Genomic DNA, 18,750 nt, shown 5'->3' with positions numbered 1-18,750 from the left:
AGCCTTTTTTGTCCAACAATTAATAAGAGTCAGTCAGTCTAGAGACGTACCCAAAACTCAGTTTGGACCAATCTTTTACCTTAACTTGGTTGCACTTCTTTCATCCTCGACTTCGTCAACAAACTCCATTTTCACTTTACCAGGTTTTCTTGCATTATTGTTTGTTTCACGCTAAAGAGAGCAAAATTTTTGACTCAGAATTTTGTTGTCGTATTAAATCAATTATATTGATAGCTTTTTTTAACATAAGTTGGGTTGTTCATGTGATTTTTAATTATTATTTAAGTGTTGAGAAGGTAGAGGAAAAGAATCTTTAGATATCTTCTAGAGAAATGGAATTGAACGATTCCTTGAGAAATAATTATGTGAAGAAGTAGTGGTGGCTATCAATGATTTTACAAAAACTCCCACACTACAGCTCAGTGTTAGAAAAAATCTCCTTTACTCTACAAAAATATACCAACAAATTCAGCTGAAAACAATCTCAAAAAGTGGAAGAAAAAACAGAGGAAAAGAATCAAATTCTTTTGTTTTTGTCTATTCTAAATTTCAGTCTGAAACAATGGAGATTGGTCCACTTGAGATGCTGCCATGGCTATCTGCACATAGAGCCAACGCTCTTTCCAAATTGGCAACAATGTCAGTCATTGTAGGCCTATCTTTGCCTTCCAAATGCACGCAATGCATAGCGGTGTATGCCACCAACTCCACCGCCTCAGATTCATTCAGCTCAGGCGGACCGACCCGATGGTCGAGAATCCTGCCCAATTCTCCGGCCAATATTGCTGGAACAGCATAGTCAACCACGCTGATAGGGGCACCCCCATTTTCACCCGTTTTGAAGATAGCCCTCTTCCCTGTCAGAAGTTCTAACAACACTACTCCAAGACCATAAACATCACTTTTTGCAGTCAAGACATTTAGTCCATAATATTCTGGATCTATGTAACCAACGGTACCGGCCGCCTTCATCGGCCTGTAATCACGGTCATTCTCCGGCCCCATTAACGACAACCCAAAATCCGAAACTCTTGCTGTCCAGTTTGCGTCCAGCAAGATGTTTGAAGACTTAATGTCCCTATGGATTATGGGGGGGACTGCATAGTTATGCAGGTACTCGATGCCACGAGCAGCATCTAGTGCAATCTTTATCCTAATCTTCCAAGAATTTAGCACACTGCTACTCTTCTGGACATTGTTCTTGTCATGTAAATGATCATAAAGAGCTCCATTCTTCATATACTCATAAACCAACAATCTTTCATCCCTCTCTTCACAGTAACCAACCAGCCTAACCAAATGCTTGTGATGAAGTCGAGATAAGAACGCAAGTTCTGACTCGAACGCGGTCTCTTTCTCTTGGAATTTCTTTGTTTTTGGGCCCGTCTCGCTTCTCTTAATAGCGACTTCACGTCCATCAGGTAGTTTCCCTTTGTAAACGACCCCAAAACTCCCGGCACCTATCTTGTTCTCTAAAGAGAAATCATTGGTAGCAGCTGCAAGGTCAGAAAACAAAAACTCCTCGGCCTTGTCTGCGTGTTTGGACGACGTTCCACTCCTCTGACGTCTTATGAGCATAGAGCCTTGGCGCCTAAGAGTGGCCGATCGGGAAGGCGGATTGCTGCCAGATTGCTGAGCGGCATTAGCACCAGTAATGGTTGGCTGCACAGAATTATGTATCTTCTTCTTCCCAAAACAAACACCAGCCCACAAACAATATATTACCGAACAAATACCTGCGAATCCCCCAACTGATCCAACAATCACGAAAGCCAATAAACCCCTTCTGAGCCCTCTGGACGGTGAAGAAGGGGAGGGACTAACGCTAGGTGGTAATGGAAGTGATGGTGGTGAAATCGAAATCGGAATATCACAAGCCCTACAAATATGACCATTTCCAGAACAAAGAGTTTGGGATTCAGGATATATATTACATTGACAAGGCGTGTTGACGCAGGGGCCTGGAAGAGTCTTCTGCAAGGGCAGCTCAATCCCTGAAGCATAATTAGGCCAACCAGGGCCCCAACAGATTACTGTAAAGTTGCTAGTGATCAATCCACAAGTGAAATTAAGACCTGCAACAATGGACTCAAATGAAATCCCATTAGTAATATTACTCGAAAATTCACCATTTCCGCCCCAACAGACCACCGTGCGGTTCAATCTTCTGAGCGCGCAACTATGGTTTGCTCCGAGCGCCAAGGCCCTGTATTCGTATGCTGAATTTGCCGGTATATTCAACTGCCCATTGTTATTATCTCCTTTGCAAACTACAAATCCCGAATTATCAATTCCACAAGCATGCCTTCCACCTACTTGAACATTTGCCATGGATAAGTTTGCAAACTCCATTTCAATCGAACGAGAAATACCATCATCTCCCCAACATAAGACCTGATTGTTACTATCCAGAACTCCGCAAGAGAATCCCAACCCCGATGAAATCACGCGAAATTGTGTGCTCCCATTTGGAAATTGAGCGGAAGAAACATTATCTCCTCGCCAGCAAATGGCATTTTCTCCCATGGTGGCGTTTTTAAGCGCACAAATTTGAGTGTCGCCAATTGCAAGGGAAGTTAGCGGAGCCGAAGCGTTGTTGTATATCCTCTTGGGGATGAAGGTCGTGTTCCAGCAGAGAAGGCTGAAACCGCCGGAGCGAACGCCGCAAAGGGTGTCGCTACCGCCCGCGACAGCGTCGAAGGAGGTGGTAGGAAGGATGGGCGGAAGTAATTGGCCGTTACTCCAACATTGAATCTGTTGGATAGCTTGCTCCGCAGCTATGGTGCAGATGGTGGTGGCAGAGCCGTAGACGACGGCGATGGTGGCCGCGGAGCCGCCAAGCGCATGGACACACAGCGGCGGAGGGGAGACGGCGGCAAGGAACAGTATAGTGGCGGCGATGACGGCTGAAAAGGGTGTCGTCATCTAAAGGGAGTTATCCTTCGTTGCGAGCTATGGAAGCGCCCCCTCATTTGGAGAGAGGGAGAGAGTCTAGAGAGAGAAAGAGAGAGGTGTTGAGATACGGAGAAATTGTATGTATATGCGAGTAATTCTATGCCTTAGGCCAACTGCAAAATGTACATTGGTAGGGGAAGAGGTTATAGTCGCAATCGGACCCAACTCCATACCATCAATATGAATGATATGTCATTAATTTAATTTTTTTTAAAAAATAATATATTTATTATATATTTAATTTGATTCAATTAAATATCATATGAATAAAAATAAATTTTGAAATCATAACTCCAAATTAGACTCTTAAATTATTTAGTACATAAAATATTAAAACTAATTCAGTGATATAAAAATTGAAATTATACAAAATTTTGTTTATTAGCCCTTTCTTACTTTTGAATAAAAGTGTTTATTTTATAAAAAAAAATAAACACTTAGAATGAGGAGTAAATTCATTTGATTGGAAAATCAGATTCGAAAAGAATTGCGTATTAATTAATTGGAGATTAATAGCAATAAAACATTTTTGAAAAATATTAGTGGAAATAATGAGTTGGTGCAATGCCACGTCTTTTCTTTGCAAGTATGAATCCCAAGGTTACAAGCTTGCAAATGTTGACCAATAACCTATTCATCTTTTTCTATTTAAAATTCAATTCACAAATGCACTTTTCTCGTGTCATTAAAAGGGGGTTCCCTATTCTTTCTTTTACTTTATTTTTGTTTTAGGAAAAAAAAAAACAATAGACGAAAAGCTTATGCGGCTTATGAATCTCAGAAATCTTCTCTTTCTAATAAGATGTCTTATTAATTCCTTTTGAATACAATTATAAAAGTACATATTGCTGTAAAATATTCAATTTGAGTCGTAACTACTGTTCAAAAGATGAGATAATCATCTCAATACCAAGATACGAAGTGAATCAAAATCACTCATCATAATTAAATCATGGGTTTACTATTGCAAATGAAGAATTGAAATTGAAACATAAAATAAGGGTTGTAGAATGAAAAAGAAAAGAGTGAGGAGAGGAGACCAGTCAAATAACATGAACTTGTGGTTACCAACATTGAACATTCAAACACAGAAAATAGGAAGAGAATTGAGGTTGCTTGTGAGTACTGCAACACAAGTTAGATTATGGTAAAAATTACCTGGTCTATGTGCTATCACCTTAAAATAATAATAATAATAATAATAATCACATATATATAATAATATCAATGTTTTCAAATTCCTGTGCCAAAATACAGGAAAATTATTTAATACAAAAAGAATCAATCTGTACAAATAAATCTGAATTATCTTCTGTTGCATTTAGATTGATGGACTTAGATTTGACTATTTGAGCGAAGGATTTAGAAAAAAGAATTTTCAATGATTCTATTTAAAAAGGTTTTAAAATCCATTTATGTTCAACAAAATATAGTTTAAAATTGGAGTCGAAGGGTTTGAAATTCTTTAAATTTAGAATTATCCAAACAAATTCAATATATTTGTTATTAGGGATTCCTTCAATCCAAATGCAATTTTACTTACTAATTTAACTTTTTTTTTAAAAAAAAAATCCGTAAATCTCTTGGATAAAGACAAAATATTATACCCTCATCTAAATTTATTAAAAAAATAAAGGAAAATTATTCAAGTAAAATTATGCTGCATCTTTCTCAATAAAGATAAACAAATTATAAATTTATCTAAAATTGAGAATTTTTTTTTTAAAAATATTTACTTCCCTTATTCGTATGATTTCAATGTTTCTACTTTATTGTATATATACTGTATTTATTGGGGTATGGTTTAAGTTAAGAATTATATATTTTTACAACCTCAATTTTCTGTAATTTGAATCATTGACAAATTTCTTGTTTAAACAGCCAATGTAAAGAATAAGGTTCAAATAAAATGACATCATTTGGTGGAATATTTCGATTCACGTAAGTAGGTTTTAGAGTGAGTCAAACAGAAGTTTGATGGGAACATTGAAAAGGAAGCTTCCATTTCATTTCGTGGAAAATTCTAAGGCCATTTTTAGTAGAAATGTATACACAGTTACTTCATCAATCTTTGGTCTCTATAAAGGCAAAATATGGAGATGTCAACACTTGTGTTCATACACAAAGTTCTTGAGCCCAAACCTTTGTTTCAATTAAAATTCTCCCTTTTTTTCTTATTGTAATTTGATTACAAATAATATATTAGGTCTCTACTTTTATTTATATCTGTGATCTGGTTTGCAACTCGATTGATGCTCCGTCACGCGAAATATTATTCGCTCTATCTTTGTATTGGGCTCACGATCTTGTCTTGAAAATGCGTTTCACTAGGAAGAGGAAAACTTAAAATTTATAAACTGCTCAAACTCCGAGCGCTTGCTTTCATCATTTTAAATATAAAAATTGAAGCAGCTTGATAAAAATCATTTGTAGACCAAAATAATTGAAATGGAGTCAACACACAGAATTGAGGACTGGACCAGCCATCCCAATTCCCATGCAACAAAATTGACAATAATTTTCAAATCCGGAGGGACAGTACAGATTGGAAGTAATTGAAAAAGGTTGTGTGTGGTGTTGCATGTATAGGTTTGGGAACATGGGTTTGCTGCTTCAGACCAACACACACTGTCCCTCAATTCACAAACGAAATCATGATATTGTCCGAATTTTTAATAATAGAGGAGTTGATGATTACAGCAACAATGTTTAAAAAGGTACTTTTTGGAAATTGAGGTTGGATTTACTTACTACAGTCTACAGCCCTTTTGGAGAAAGTAATGCCCGTCTACCAGATGAGAATGAATCATGTTGCCGGAGAATATCTCTACTCAATAAAGCTGCAAGCTGACGGTGGTCGTTGAAGTGGCGCCGCCGCGGCTACCTTCCTAAGATTAATAAATGGTCAAATATGTTTTTCACAAAAGAATTCTACCTCTTTCCAGCATGGCATTTCAATTGGATTTTTTTATTTTCAGTCATGTTCCATGTTCTATTTAGAAAAAAAAATTATAATTTTGATGTGTATATATTAAATAAAATAAAAATATAATACAATGTAAAATAAAAAAAATCAATCCAATATTATCTCTCTGCACATTCGATCAAAGCCAGCACATGCCTATCAATCCACACGCCGAACGCACTCGCACGATTCCATCACCAAATAGACAACCAGACTGCCACACAAATCACTCCAACGTCAATCTCTCTGTCGAAAAGACCCCATTGCGGAGAGGATCACACCATCCAAAGAAGAAGCACACACCAACAACGAACAATTCATTGTAAGGATTTTCTCTTCTGCTCTATTTTTTCCCCAGTCCACTATTCAAAGCAATCCGCTACAAACATCATATGCGACACCATGCACGCAAAGAATCGGTAAAGAATTTGACGAGGATCAGTACTGTAGCAATCAAACTTCGCCACAATGGCCCAACACAAACAAAACGACAACATCCCAGACCACCAGACGCAAAAACATATGTCGTTTCTTGTGCACGCGGGTTAAGGAAAAAAATGGAAATTATTGGACCATAAGTCATACTGTAGAAAGCAAGCATTGTCATAAGGAGCCAAACTAATCAAAATGATCAGACTTCAAAATGCGACAATAATGCTAGAACGATTGGAAATTCTGACCCCGATCGGGTATGGCCAAATCTTCTTGTGATTAGTATATCAATCACATAGCATAGCAAGTATGTCATATTTATTGTATGATTGGTTTGATTTTACCATAATTTTTTTTTTGGGTAAAAACATTCCTTAAACTATATGGTTTCATAGTTCCCACATAACTCAGATGTACAATGTTAGGTTCACTAAAGTGAAGATATTTCTTGATTAAAAACTGCCAGAAATCTGATCCAATATGTACAGAAGTATTGCATTCAAAAATCTGAAAATATAGTACAGAGGAAGAAAACAAATTAGGACCAGCAGTAATCTATTGTGCCAAGAGCATACAACACTAGGAAGTTACAGAAAATGAGGCCGGAGACTATATATGAATAGCATTATACTAGAATCTTGCTTTTCACAAATCACAATGGTACAACATTGGAACGTGCCGAGGAGGCAATCTCTGGAATTTCATCAATACCTGCATTCTCGCACAGGATGATGCTATACAAAAATTTTGTCCCCAGGTTTAGAGACAACAACTTGCGACAAGGATAATTACCTCGGGAATTACGGCATATGAAACAGACAAAGGGGATGATGAATTTATCCTATGTTCGTCCACTCTAAAGCAGGAATTCCATGCTTCTGAAACCATTCGGGCATGTGGAACTTCTCGTAGAGCATGGGTCTTACATCTTTCTGCAGAGAAAGGTGCTTGAGCAATGGAAGTATGACTTCCAAAAGCTAACGAACAGACAGATATAGGAATTAGCCATAATGATGGGGGTAATATAACAATGTCAGGAAGAGCAAAATTTTTGTCAGACTTATTACAGGTACCTGCTCGTCTTGAGGTTGTCCGGCTGAAAAGGGAACGCATGGGATTCCATTTAATGGTTGCAACAAGAAACTAAAAGGGTTGTTATCAACAATGACAATTCGGCTTAAGTCTTTTGCCAAGCAGGATAGATCCTTTACATGTTCACGGTATTCCCTGTGACGAACTCAAACATGTGGGTATATCAAACAGATGTATTCACATACATGAACGCATGCATGTCCAAGAGCTTATAAAATTCAAATTTAAGATATTTGAAGCTAGTAAGCCCCCTTAAAGAAAGTGAGGAGTATCTCTAAATACAAAAAATCAAGAAATAACAAAAAAATAAAAAGAAGCAGGGCTATCACCATAGAGGAGCAGCTGACTTACGTGCTAATGGTCGAAGGTCGATAAAGTCTAAGACTGAACCGATTTTCAACATCTATTCTATCAACAAGTGGTCGAGCATAGCCTGCAAAACAAAAATGGCAACCCAATAAAACGTAAATACAATTTCCAAAGTTTTGAGTTCAAAACCAAGAAAGATATAGCATCGTAGAGTTGAGAAAACCTTCAAGTCCAGCAGTAAACAACACAAGATCGGCAAATTTACTAAGTTGGTCTAGAAAATCCCTCACTCCCGGACGTTCAAACACTGTCACATAGTTGATCTTCGGTTTTCCTTCAAATTCCTTGAAGCACCACCGAAAGATTAAGTACTAAAATAGAAATCCAAACTGAAATCTAATGCTGAGATCTAATGAAGAGTTTATAACTCACCTTGTCAGAAGAGATGCATTCAAGTTCGAACCATTTTAAACCAGCTTCTGTGGCTTGAGTACGTAGCAGAGCTGGCAAACTCGATGTCTCGTATGCACATACCAGAGTTTCATCCAAATCAAGAACCACCTATATAGAGTAAATAGTTGTGACTTTGGCCATTATATTTGTGAATGTCATTTGCAGTAATCATTTTTTTATTCTAATAGATTGCATACATATGATTCCCCTCATATTACATTGAAGAACAAATTTCTTGGACAGACATGCTTCGTCCTAAATAATTTGAACGACATAGAAGGAAAACAATATTATTTACCTCTCTTTTCTTACAGTCTCACTTGCTCTCCCTCCAACTTCTAACCTTACCGGAGAAGTAAAAGCAATACAAGCAAGCAGCTAATCAATTTGTTTAACGTATACTCGACACCTAATAACTTCTGAATTACCCAAAATTATGCCGTTCCTTCGATCATTGTTCAAAGTATAAGCCGATATCTGATACCAGCCAATATGTGAGGGCCTGTCTGAGAAAATATGTATCGTCCTCAATATCTAATAATATTTTTTTGGGTATATAATTCCAATAGTATAGGTTTATATCATTGATACCATGATGTGATCAGTTGGAATATCATAGGCTATCCAACATCATTGTATTTTGGTGAATCCCATATCCGTTAGTGAAGTTATACTTCTTTACAATGCAAGTATTTCCAATATGATCTACTTAAGGTATCATTAGATTTTATTTTTCTATTAAATTCATGCTCAACAACAATATTTAATTTAATTATTCTAAAACTTCTTAATATATACTAATGAATAGTAATTAACTACTTGTATTTTATTGTATAACTTTGACTAATCTTTTAGATATTTAGCACCCTATAATACATTCATTTTGTATCACCCGATAATATTCCAGTACACAGCACCTATGTGGAGCAGTGCCTATCAAGCCGATACCACAACTTCTCAGTTCCTCTTTTTTTTTTTTTTTTTTTTTTTTTTTCTATAACTGAAATTGCTAAACAAATTGAATCACACAGCTATGATCTAAAGTGGTTGCCCAAGTCAACGTTAAAGCAGAACTTTCCATATTTCTCTCGCTGTAATCCAACAAATTTAGGAGTAATTCAAATTCAAAATTTGAACTCAAAAGAAAGTTTACCGTTAGTTTCTCCAAAGGTGGGGAATCACCAATCACTCTCCCTCCACCACAGGCAACAGGAGCAGCGGCCGGAAGCGGCGCCTCTTCAGGCTCTTCCGAGAAGTCGTGGAGCTCAACTACCGGCAAAGACTTGAACTGCGGCGGTCCAGAAGAGAGTACCGAGCCATGGCGTAGGCCGACGTAAGAAAGAACCTGAGTAAACGACGGGGTACCGCGCAGGATCTGAGCGAAGATCTGGAAGACGAAAGCCACCCAGTTCAGCAGCGTCCTCCACACCTGTATCGTCCGTGGGGCATACACTTGGGCCGGCGCCATCTCCGCCATCGTGGAATATGCGAGTACGGATAGCTATGGGACTCCGCTACAGACTAAAATGCGCCTGAGTGATTGCCGTGCGCGCCGCTGGCCGCGGTGAGTGAGTGAGTGAGTGTGTGTGTGTGTTTTGGAAGAAAGGAGGAGTGGTCAAGATGGAGGCGATGGCTTTGGCTTTGCTTTGTCGATCATTTCCAGATACACAAAAATGAATTATGAAGGATTACATTAAAGAGGAGCGTGATTTCACGCTCCCTGGGTGAGAGTATGAGAGAGACAAGTGCTTGTTTATTGCGACTCTCTCCCACAAGCGTACTTCCTTGTTGACCATCAACACTCTGACCAAAAATGGTAATGGCATACATAATAATACAATTATTTATTTTTTATGATAATTTCCAATGGATTCCTATAAAATTTATTATTAATATAAATTTGAATAATTAATAAATATAAATATACTATATATATATATACATATAATTGACGTAACAATGGAAAAGAATCTATGCAGAGTATTATATTTCATAACTTTTCTTAATTTAGTAAAAAGTGGAAAAATTAAATGTATTTTTGATAATTTGAGTGACTCATTGCTTACCATTACAAAGATGCTCTTATCATGATAAAAAGATGATCATCATAAAAAAAACATCAAATAAGAAGTCGATGATTAGGATTTAATTCTCTAAAATAAAAATATCATAGATAGATACCTATCACTACAAAAAAAAATAATAATAATAATATTAGTGACAAACTACTAAGTGATAATTTTAAAACTATTATTAATAATATATATTAAATGACAGTATTTTTTATTTTGTCACTATATAATTATTAATGACAAAAAATATTTATAAAGTTGTCATTAAATACAATTAATGACCCATTTATACTGACAATATAACATAATAACAATTATTATTTATTGTCGCTAAATCGTCACTATACATGAATCACTAATTGTATTTAGTGACAACTTTATGCATATTTTTTTGTCATTATCTCATATTAACAATAATTTATATAAAATAATAATGATTATTAAAATCATAAAATTTCTTATTGTCACATAATAAACAGTTTTGTTACTAGATATATATAATTAACGATAATATTAAAATTGTCATTTCCTTGTTGTGTATTGTACAGCTATTAAATTCTATGATTAGAGAAAGAATTGGTTTCCATTTAGTTATTACATTAATTTGTGATATCCTATGTTACCATATCATCGATCCTATGATTGATATATCTTGAAATTATCATCATACAATTATCTTAGACTAACGTGGAATTAGAAATTAAGAGCGTGTTTGGCTAAACTTTTTTAAAGTATTTTATATGCTCCTACGCTTTTTAAAATATTTTAGTAATTTATAAGATGTTGAATCTTATTTTAAAAATAAGCTCCTAAAGTGTTTGGATAAAATAAGATGTTAAAACTTATAAAACGTGGAAACATCTTATAATATGTTAGGGTGTTTGGCATAATAGGATCTTTTATTGATAAAATGACTAAAATGGGCATGATACTATTAGAATCAAATAAATTATTATTTCTTGACATATTTTGCTTTAAAAAAATTTAAAACACTTTTATAAATAGTACACATTGGTTTAATTCTGAATAAAAAAAAATTAATAGATAATCTTTTTATAATAAAAAAAATGATGAATTATTACCTAAACTTTGGAATAAAAATAATTTATATATACATTCATGCTAGTCGAATATTAATGTATATTTTTTTTGTTCATGCAATGATTATTTCTAATCGTGTAATTTATAATGTCTTAAATTTTCTTTTTTTTTTGTAAATATAATATTAATACTAGTCTTATTTTTATTTAACTATAATAATTTATTATTAAATAATTGAGTATATTTCTCTTTTTTGAATGTTAGAAAAATTAAATAATATTTTTTTTAATTCTAGAGAGAGAAAGTGTGTGTGTGTGTGTGAGAGAGAGAGAGAGAGGAGGTGTTTTTATACAACTTATAAGATCTTATAAAAAAAATTAATTTTTTTTTAAAGAGCTTATAAGATCCAAAACATCTTATTTTGTAATCTTATAAGCTCTTAAAGAAAAAATTGCTAAATACTTTAGTGGAGCTTATAAGCTCTCTATCATCTCATAAAATATACTTAAAAATTTATAAGCTCAGCCAAACACCCTCTAAGTGTTATGTCTGCTATAAAAAATGTTACACGCATGGAAGTCAAGTTTTGAACTTGAATGACAACATTTAAGATGCAAGAAAGCCACCTCTTTAACCTCTCTAGAATTTTGATATTTGACTACGTTAACTAATTATGTCGTCAATACATAACGATTGGGCGATCATGAGCTACGTCATGTTGCGACCAGCACATATTGTGAAAGAGAAATAGTTGTGATATTCCATCATGTCCGAACAAATACCTCACAATATCCCAACAAATATCAGAATATGCGATGCACTAAAAATATTTATGAGCTATGAAAATTAAGGTGTCAGTTAATTTGGGACGTGAACAAGTGTTGATGATTACTTTTGTAAGTACAGAAAAATAGGATGTGAGAGAGAGGGAGGATGGGTGATCCGGTGTCAGTATCGAGTCACCAGAAGAAGCACATGAAAAAGAGGATTCTGCCAATGAGAAGAGACAAATCTTCCTGCTTTGGCGGCTTTCCTAATCCTACTTCTCACATCCCAAAATAACTCCTACACATTTTCTCCAATGCAAAAACACCCACTTTTTATATTCAATTTATTTTTTGTTATTTTATCCATCTAATATCATGTATCTATTTAACAACTATCGAAATGTCAGATAATTATATTTAATAAATATCTATTATTAAAATAAAAAGACATTTATTATTATATTTCTATGTTGGTAGAGTTCGAATCCATAATTTTATAATTATTTGGCTTCAATTTCGTCAATTGAGATAAACTTCCTCAGCAGACGAATGTTGTTTAAACGTACTCCCCAAATGTTGTTCACGTTGGATAACTTATCCTACCGTCTTAATCCAATTTGGCCTAGGAGGGTTAATTACAATTATGTCCGGACATTCTTACAGCAAATTACAACCCACACCTAAAATATCAGGTTTTACGGAAAATTTGATATCGCCCATGTAAACTTGCACCCAAATGAATTGTCAATGGATAGATGAACATATGATGTTAATGATGTTGATTATTTGTTATCAAACGGCTGATAACTAAGGTGAATACCAATTAATGTAAATCGAGAATTGATGCTGTCCGGACAATTAAGGTGAATACCAATTAATATGGGCATTTTTATGAAGGAAATATAAAGTTGGAAACCATCTATATACAGCATGCGAATGATCTCTTTACTTCACAGGAAACATTTTGGTTAAGACATTCTTCAAACCCACATTCTTGGAGGTTTCATACAAAATTTTTATCTACTTAAAAAGCTCAGAAAGAATTAACCTCGTATGAATGCAAAAGCCAAGGATGCTGCAGCGCCTCTCTTGCAGTAGGCCGTCTGTTGGGGTTGATCTCAAGCATGTGTTTCAGGAAGTCGATGAAGCAAGAATCTGAAATTTGCAGGTGATGCTCCAGTGATGTCTCCTTGGGGACAATGTACTCGATCTTATTCGTATCCTAATACATAAGAACAAATCATTAACAGGGATTCCGGATATCTTAGGTTCGGTGGTGATATGCATAACAATTGAACAACAATCAAGTTGACATATATTCAATCCAGGTTTCCAATTAACTGACCAACAAGGACTAGGTAGGACGGAGGGTTCGGTCCTAATAAACGGAAAAGCAACACTGGACATCAACATTAGCAATAATCATTACATCACTAAGGTAAAAGGCAATCTTGATTGCAGAACCAGAAGAATTGCAATACTTTCCAAACATAACAAATGCAAGAACTACTATGGAAGAGATTCAATGGGAAAGAGAAAGTGATCCTTAACAAATCCAGATAATTACAGAGACATCCCTAAGGATTGGACATATTTTAATTATTTATTTGAAAAAAAAGAGGTACAACCTGCCCACATCATGCTGAAATTAGAGTCTCTTACATGGTAAATAAGCTGACAAACTTTTGCCAAGTTTCATCAGTACTAAGTAACCACGAGTTACAGAGACCCAAAACTTTCTAGAAACCTAACAGGCATTATATACAGAACTTACCTCGTCTATGTAATACAGATTATATTCTTTCGTAAAGTACTTGTGTGTCTCTTGGCCATTCTTCAGCATGTCCATGTCGATTGGACCAAGCATCCCTATCATGCGTGCAAGAAGCATTACAACTGGTTCATTCGGAAAAAGAACCTGGAATATCACAAAAGTACCGATATAAATGCTAATATGAAACATGCGCGAACAGATCAGGTTTATCTGTATAATTACATGAGGCAGCATAAGAATAACAGAATTTGAAAAATAAAGCGACTCAAACAACAGAAATTAAATAACATGTCAACAATCCTTTTCTTAATTTTGCATAGACACCTAGTACCTCGACTATGAAAACCTATGTTAAAGTTGCAAGTTATGACATGATACTTTACAACTATAGCAAGATTCAAGAATGTCATGTAATGACTAATAATGTCCAAGGAACATGCCATTAATTACCAACTCAAACACGAAATTCTCTCCCAAAACAGGTTTGGCAAGACCGAGTTAGTCACACAGTAAGTGTTATTACATTGGCCCTATCATTGTCACTCTCCTCAAATTGCACAAGAATCACATAGCTGCAAATTTGTTGGATTCAGACGAACCCAGTTCAGGTTATGATTTCTGCTTGAATACTAGGGCATACCTCCCCAGAACACAATTCTGCCAAAATGCACCCGACAGACCACAGGTCGATCTTCTGGTCATAAGGAAGACCTAACATAACCTCAGGAGCCCTATACGAACGAGATTGTACATACAGGGACAGATTGTCATTCTGAAAGCAACTGCTGCCAAGATCAATCACCTTGATCTCGCATGTTCTATACCGTTTGATCAGAATATTTTCTGGCTTCAGATCACAGTGAATGATTCCTAAATCATGGAGATACAATACTGCCTCCAAACATTGTCGGGTTATCACCTGCAAGGGCATAGGCAGCTTTAATATTTTCAGTTTGTGCCTGATAATATAGACTTATCCTGTTATTTTTCCAATAGTAGTATTTTCAATATCAACCATATACATACATACATATATATTTATAATTAAGAAGTGGAGATATGAGAAATTTAGTGGAATGAGACCTGCAGCCTGTGCATTGTAAAATACGGCTCTCCACCAGATTCACGGTTGTATTTCTGAAATTCATACAAGTTTGCTCGCAGAAGTTCAGTAACAATAAATAGATGCTCCTGCAATAAACGTTAAATGGAAAATAATGCAATCAGGAATTATTCAAAAACTTTGAGTGATTTCTTGAAGATACAACGATGCTCTACATGTAGAATACATGTGCGTGCATGTACCCTTGGTAGCAATTTAATATTATACAATGAAATATCAAAATCAAACTTATGATAGCCAGTTTATTGCATAAAATTTCTCTTTTATATGTGTCGTAAATTTCAAATAAATAGGAAATGCGAAGGGTACTCCTGTCCATTATATTTCTTCTATAACAGCATTAATCATGTTAGCCATACCTGATAGTAGAAGTAGTCATAAAGACGTAAAATGTGCTGCTCATCAGCAGGATCGTGCTTGTTAACAAACTTCAGAAGTTTGATCTCGTCTAAGCTCTGATCGAAGAAGTCCTTGTCATTTTTAATGATCTTTAAGCAAACATCCATTCCAGAGTAAAGATCATGAGCCTGGACGACTTTGCTAAATGCGGCAGATCCAAGGAATTCCGTAACATAATATCTACCCGCTATGATACTATTCATCACAACCGGGAAGTCCCTGTTCTCCTCGAATCCGGTCCTGTGAATGGCATAAGAAATGAGTTCAACTGAATGCTACAAATCAACCTGCAAAAGACAAACTCAAAATTTCCATTAAGAACCAAATGATGTAGTCAATAAAGGAAAGAATGACTACAAACTTTCTTACAGACGAGCATGATGTCTGATATAGTCTTCTTATTTTCCCAGAACTCACAATGTGGAAACAAATTGCTCACAGAAGAAATAGAAGGTGAGACCAGTAAGTTACTCACCTGTTTTTCCTATGTATGATTCTTAGGTTGAATATCTCATAATCATCTTCCTTAGTCTCATATAACAGGAGCTCGTCAGATGTAGCACCGTTCTCTTCATTTACAGCAACTTTCGGCTCATGTTTTTTACTTGCAATTACTTCATCATATATAAAGTCATAATCGTCATTCTCATTTAGCTGGCTATCCTTCTTAACCGTACCAACATCAAGGTTATTACCAAAACCTTCGAACCAATCATATGTAGAATTCCTCTCATTGGCAAAGCTAGAGTCATTTTCTGCTAATCGAGTCCTTGTTTGATCGCGGTTGTCATCCGTTACGTTTAGATTTCCTAGTTTGTGTTCTTTTGAGCCATGCGTGTAAACAGTTCCAGCACCATTGCAACAAGCACAGAGAGGGGCCGAACAACTATAATTGGTGCAATGTCCCTCACGCTTTTCACCACTTTCTTCAAGCCTAAAGTGTTCGCCCAATTCATAATAGTCTTTGTAAGCCTCGTCTTTCAAATTATCCCTCGAGGTAAAATCCCATCGACTTTCTATATACTTAGTGCTTCCATCAGGAATGAAATTATACGCGACTTGATCGTCTATGCGTTCCTCCGTTTGCACGGTCATGACATATTTATCCTCGCTGGGGTCGCCATCAAAATCTCGACCTCCAAAGAGGGGTGGCATAGCATAGTCCTCATCTTTCTCCTTGTACCAGAAAAGGTCAGTTTGCATATCAAAATCGGGGTAATCTCGAGCTGTACCAAACTGAGACAACCTATCAGACGAAGCCTGAGATGTCGGACGAGTCGTACGGATACCGTATGGATTGGTAAATTCTGGAATTAAGAGAAAAGAAATGGTAACAAAGTATTGTCAAATACTACCAATACACAAATAAGTGACTTGGAGTACTGCGTAAACTCAAGTTCTAACCAAAAAGAGTGAATAATGGCACAAATTCTGTTCAAATTAATGTAGGACCTAAACAAGATTCCCCGATGTAACTAATAATTCCAACCTTATTTTTCGACAGACAAGAAATATGATGGCTTCATTTGGAAGGATTCCTTTTAATGGAAAAGAACACCAATTCGTATAAATAAAAGAAAATCCCAGGAGAAAAATGGAAAAAACAGCCAGACATTTATCAAATTAGTAGATTTAATTACCAAGAAACACACAAGTGACCAAGCATCAATACGAACTATAAATACTTCACAGGTGAAGCTAAAAAATGGAAGTAATTAATCTAATAACTGAGTAGAGGAACAAACAAGAAGCTAATATTGACTAAAATTGATCAAACAAAAGAAAACAAAAGGAACTGGAAAGAGAAAAGATTTGAATACCAGAAGAACATAATTCAGTAGTAGAAGAACCCAAACTCACGAACTCATCATCGGACGAACTCTTGGAGGTGTCAGCAGTACCATCAGAGAGCTCAGCCCGAGGCGGCGGGAGCAGCAGCCGGTGAGCGGACGGAATTCTGAGGGGCGGAGGCGGAGGGGGCATGGGGAAGAAGAACCTCTCCAATTCAGAAGATCCCAGTTGAGATTTCTCCATTACATCCTCCAGCAGCGCTGATTCAGACTCCGACAACCCATTCTTCCTCAAGAATTCCAAGACGGACTCGAGTTCGTGCTCTGCCATGAGAAGCAAGAAGCCGAGAGAATTGAATTCAAGAAAGAAAGCTAAAACGCAGAGAGGGATGAAGTAATAGTGGGGAGCCCATGGGATTGGGGTGGGATGCCGCTGTCTGAAGGGTCAAAAGTGGGAGGAGTTGATGATGATCTTGGCCATCAGCAGTTGGTGTTCTCATGTCCGTTGTCTGTCTGTCTCTCTCTCTCTACCTATATACACACAAAAACAAACTAGTTTGAATATGTATTCTCTCTCTCTATATATATATACATATATAGTTTGTACATACACATTATGTAGAGATATAGAGAGAGAAAGAGAGAGAGAGAGAGAGGACTTTTTACTTTCTGTAAAAGAGAAGCGAAAGGGAGAAGATCTATTACCAACTTTAAAATCTAAACTGAGAGTGGTATTTTTCTGGTGGGACCCGGTGAATTTAGAGTGAACGTGGTATGTTCAAGATTTTGACACGTGGATTTCGATGTAATCTAGGTTCTCTCTCCCCAAAAGTTCTTGTCTTGAATTCCGGTTTGTTTCTTGTGTAGTTATATAAGAATTAGCCGTTTGCACGTTTCGGGACCATTCTATCCTCATACAATTTAATTGTTTGGGACGAAAATTACATTTTTCATTTTATGTGTTGGTGTTTTTTTTAGAAAAAAATAATCTTATTTATTATCATTTTTTCATATTACATTTATAAATATTTTTTTTCAATGTTAATCCTAATGTACATTTTTGGTTCAATAATTAACCAAATTATTAACATTTTTCAATAAATATCGAATAAAAATACACATAAAACTAACATTGAAAAAGTTTTTAATTTATAAGATGCAATAAGAGAAAATTATAAAAAATAAAATTAAATTAAAATACCTTAATATATAAAAACCAAAACTACAATTTTCTCTAATTTGGAATAGGTTTAGTTCAGGTTAAATAGGGTTAATTGGTGACTAATGGTGTTTTTCCACCAATAACATAAATTAAGACAAATTAAAAGATAGCTCAAGACACAAATCAATACACAAGTGAAGATACATATCAAAAGGCAAGTGAAAGTTACAAAATAGGAGAGAATCCAATAAGTTCTGAAAATTCTCTCTAGCTAGCGCAAATTAAAGAGATCCATGATGTTTAAGTCAAAAGTCAAGACATTCGTTACGGAGATTAAAAAAACATTCAATATTTAATTCCTGATTATAGTGTGCAACCATGAATCAACTTTATCAAAGCTCAAGTCAACCTTGGCA

At 35.6% G+C, this 18,750-nt stretch overlaps 3 protein-coding genes across 3 annotated transcripts; all 3 read right to left on the bottom strand.

Moving 5' to 3' along the window:
- Positions 1-350: 350 nt before the first annotated feature.
- On the bottom strand, positions 351-3,098 carry LOC105167048 (putative serine/threonine-protein kinase-like protein CCR3). Its single transcript, XM_011086605.3, has one exon. It carries the CDS (start codon positions 2,923-2,925, stop codon positions 550-552), a length of 2,376 nt encoding a protein of 791 aa, XP_011084907.1. The 5' UTR covers positions 2,926-3,098; the 3' UTR covers positions 351-549.
- A 3,725-nt stretch (positions 3,099-6,823) lies between these two features.
- Positions 6,824-10,002, bottom strand: LOC105167047 (uncharacterized). Its single transcript, XM_088882409.1, has 6 exons — positions 9,360-10,002; positions 8,186-8,314; positions 7,977-8,097; positions 7,796-7,877; positions 7,426-7,579; positions 6,824-7,329 (listed from the first exon to the last, which is right to left on the bottom strand). Exons 1-6 carry the CDS (start codon positions 9,681-9,683, stop codon positions 7,189-7,191), a joined length of 951 nt encoding a protein of 316 aa, XP_088738535.1. The 5' UTR covers positions 9,684-10,002; the 3' UTR covers positions 6,824-7,188.
- A 3,008-nt stretch (positions 10,003-13,010) lies between these two features.
- Positions 13,011-17,850, bottom strand: LOC105167046 (uncharacterized). The gene is made up of 7 exons (XM_020695436.2): positions 17,203-17,850; positions 15,858-16,689; positions 15,343-15,622; positions 14,944-15,051; positions 14,501-14,779; positions 13,861-14,004; positions 13,011-13,308 (listed from the first exon to the last, which is right to left on the bottom strand). The coding sequence occupies exons 1-7, from the start codon at positions 17,501-17,503 to the stop codon at positions 13,120-13,122; spliced, it is 2,133 nt and encodes a 710-aa protein (XP_020551095.1). The 5' UTR covers positions 17,504-17,850; the 3' UTR covers positions 13,011-13,119.
- Positions 17,851-18,750: the final 900 nt, after the last annotated feature.

This window comes from Sesamum indicum, linkage group LG7 (genome assembly GCF_026168435.1).
Source record: "Sesamum indicum cultivar Baizhima isolate 11 linkage group LG7, ASM2616843v1, whole genome shotgun sequence".
Lineage (NCBI taxonomy): Eukaryota > Viridiplantae > Streptophyta > Magnoliopsida > Lamiales > Pedaliaceae > Sesamum > Sesamum indicum.
The sequence above is the reverse complement of the archived record's forward strand: the minus strand, read 5'-3'. Positions and strand labels throughout refer to the sequence as shown.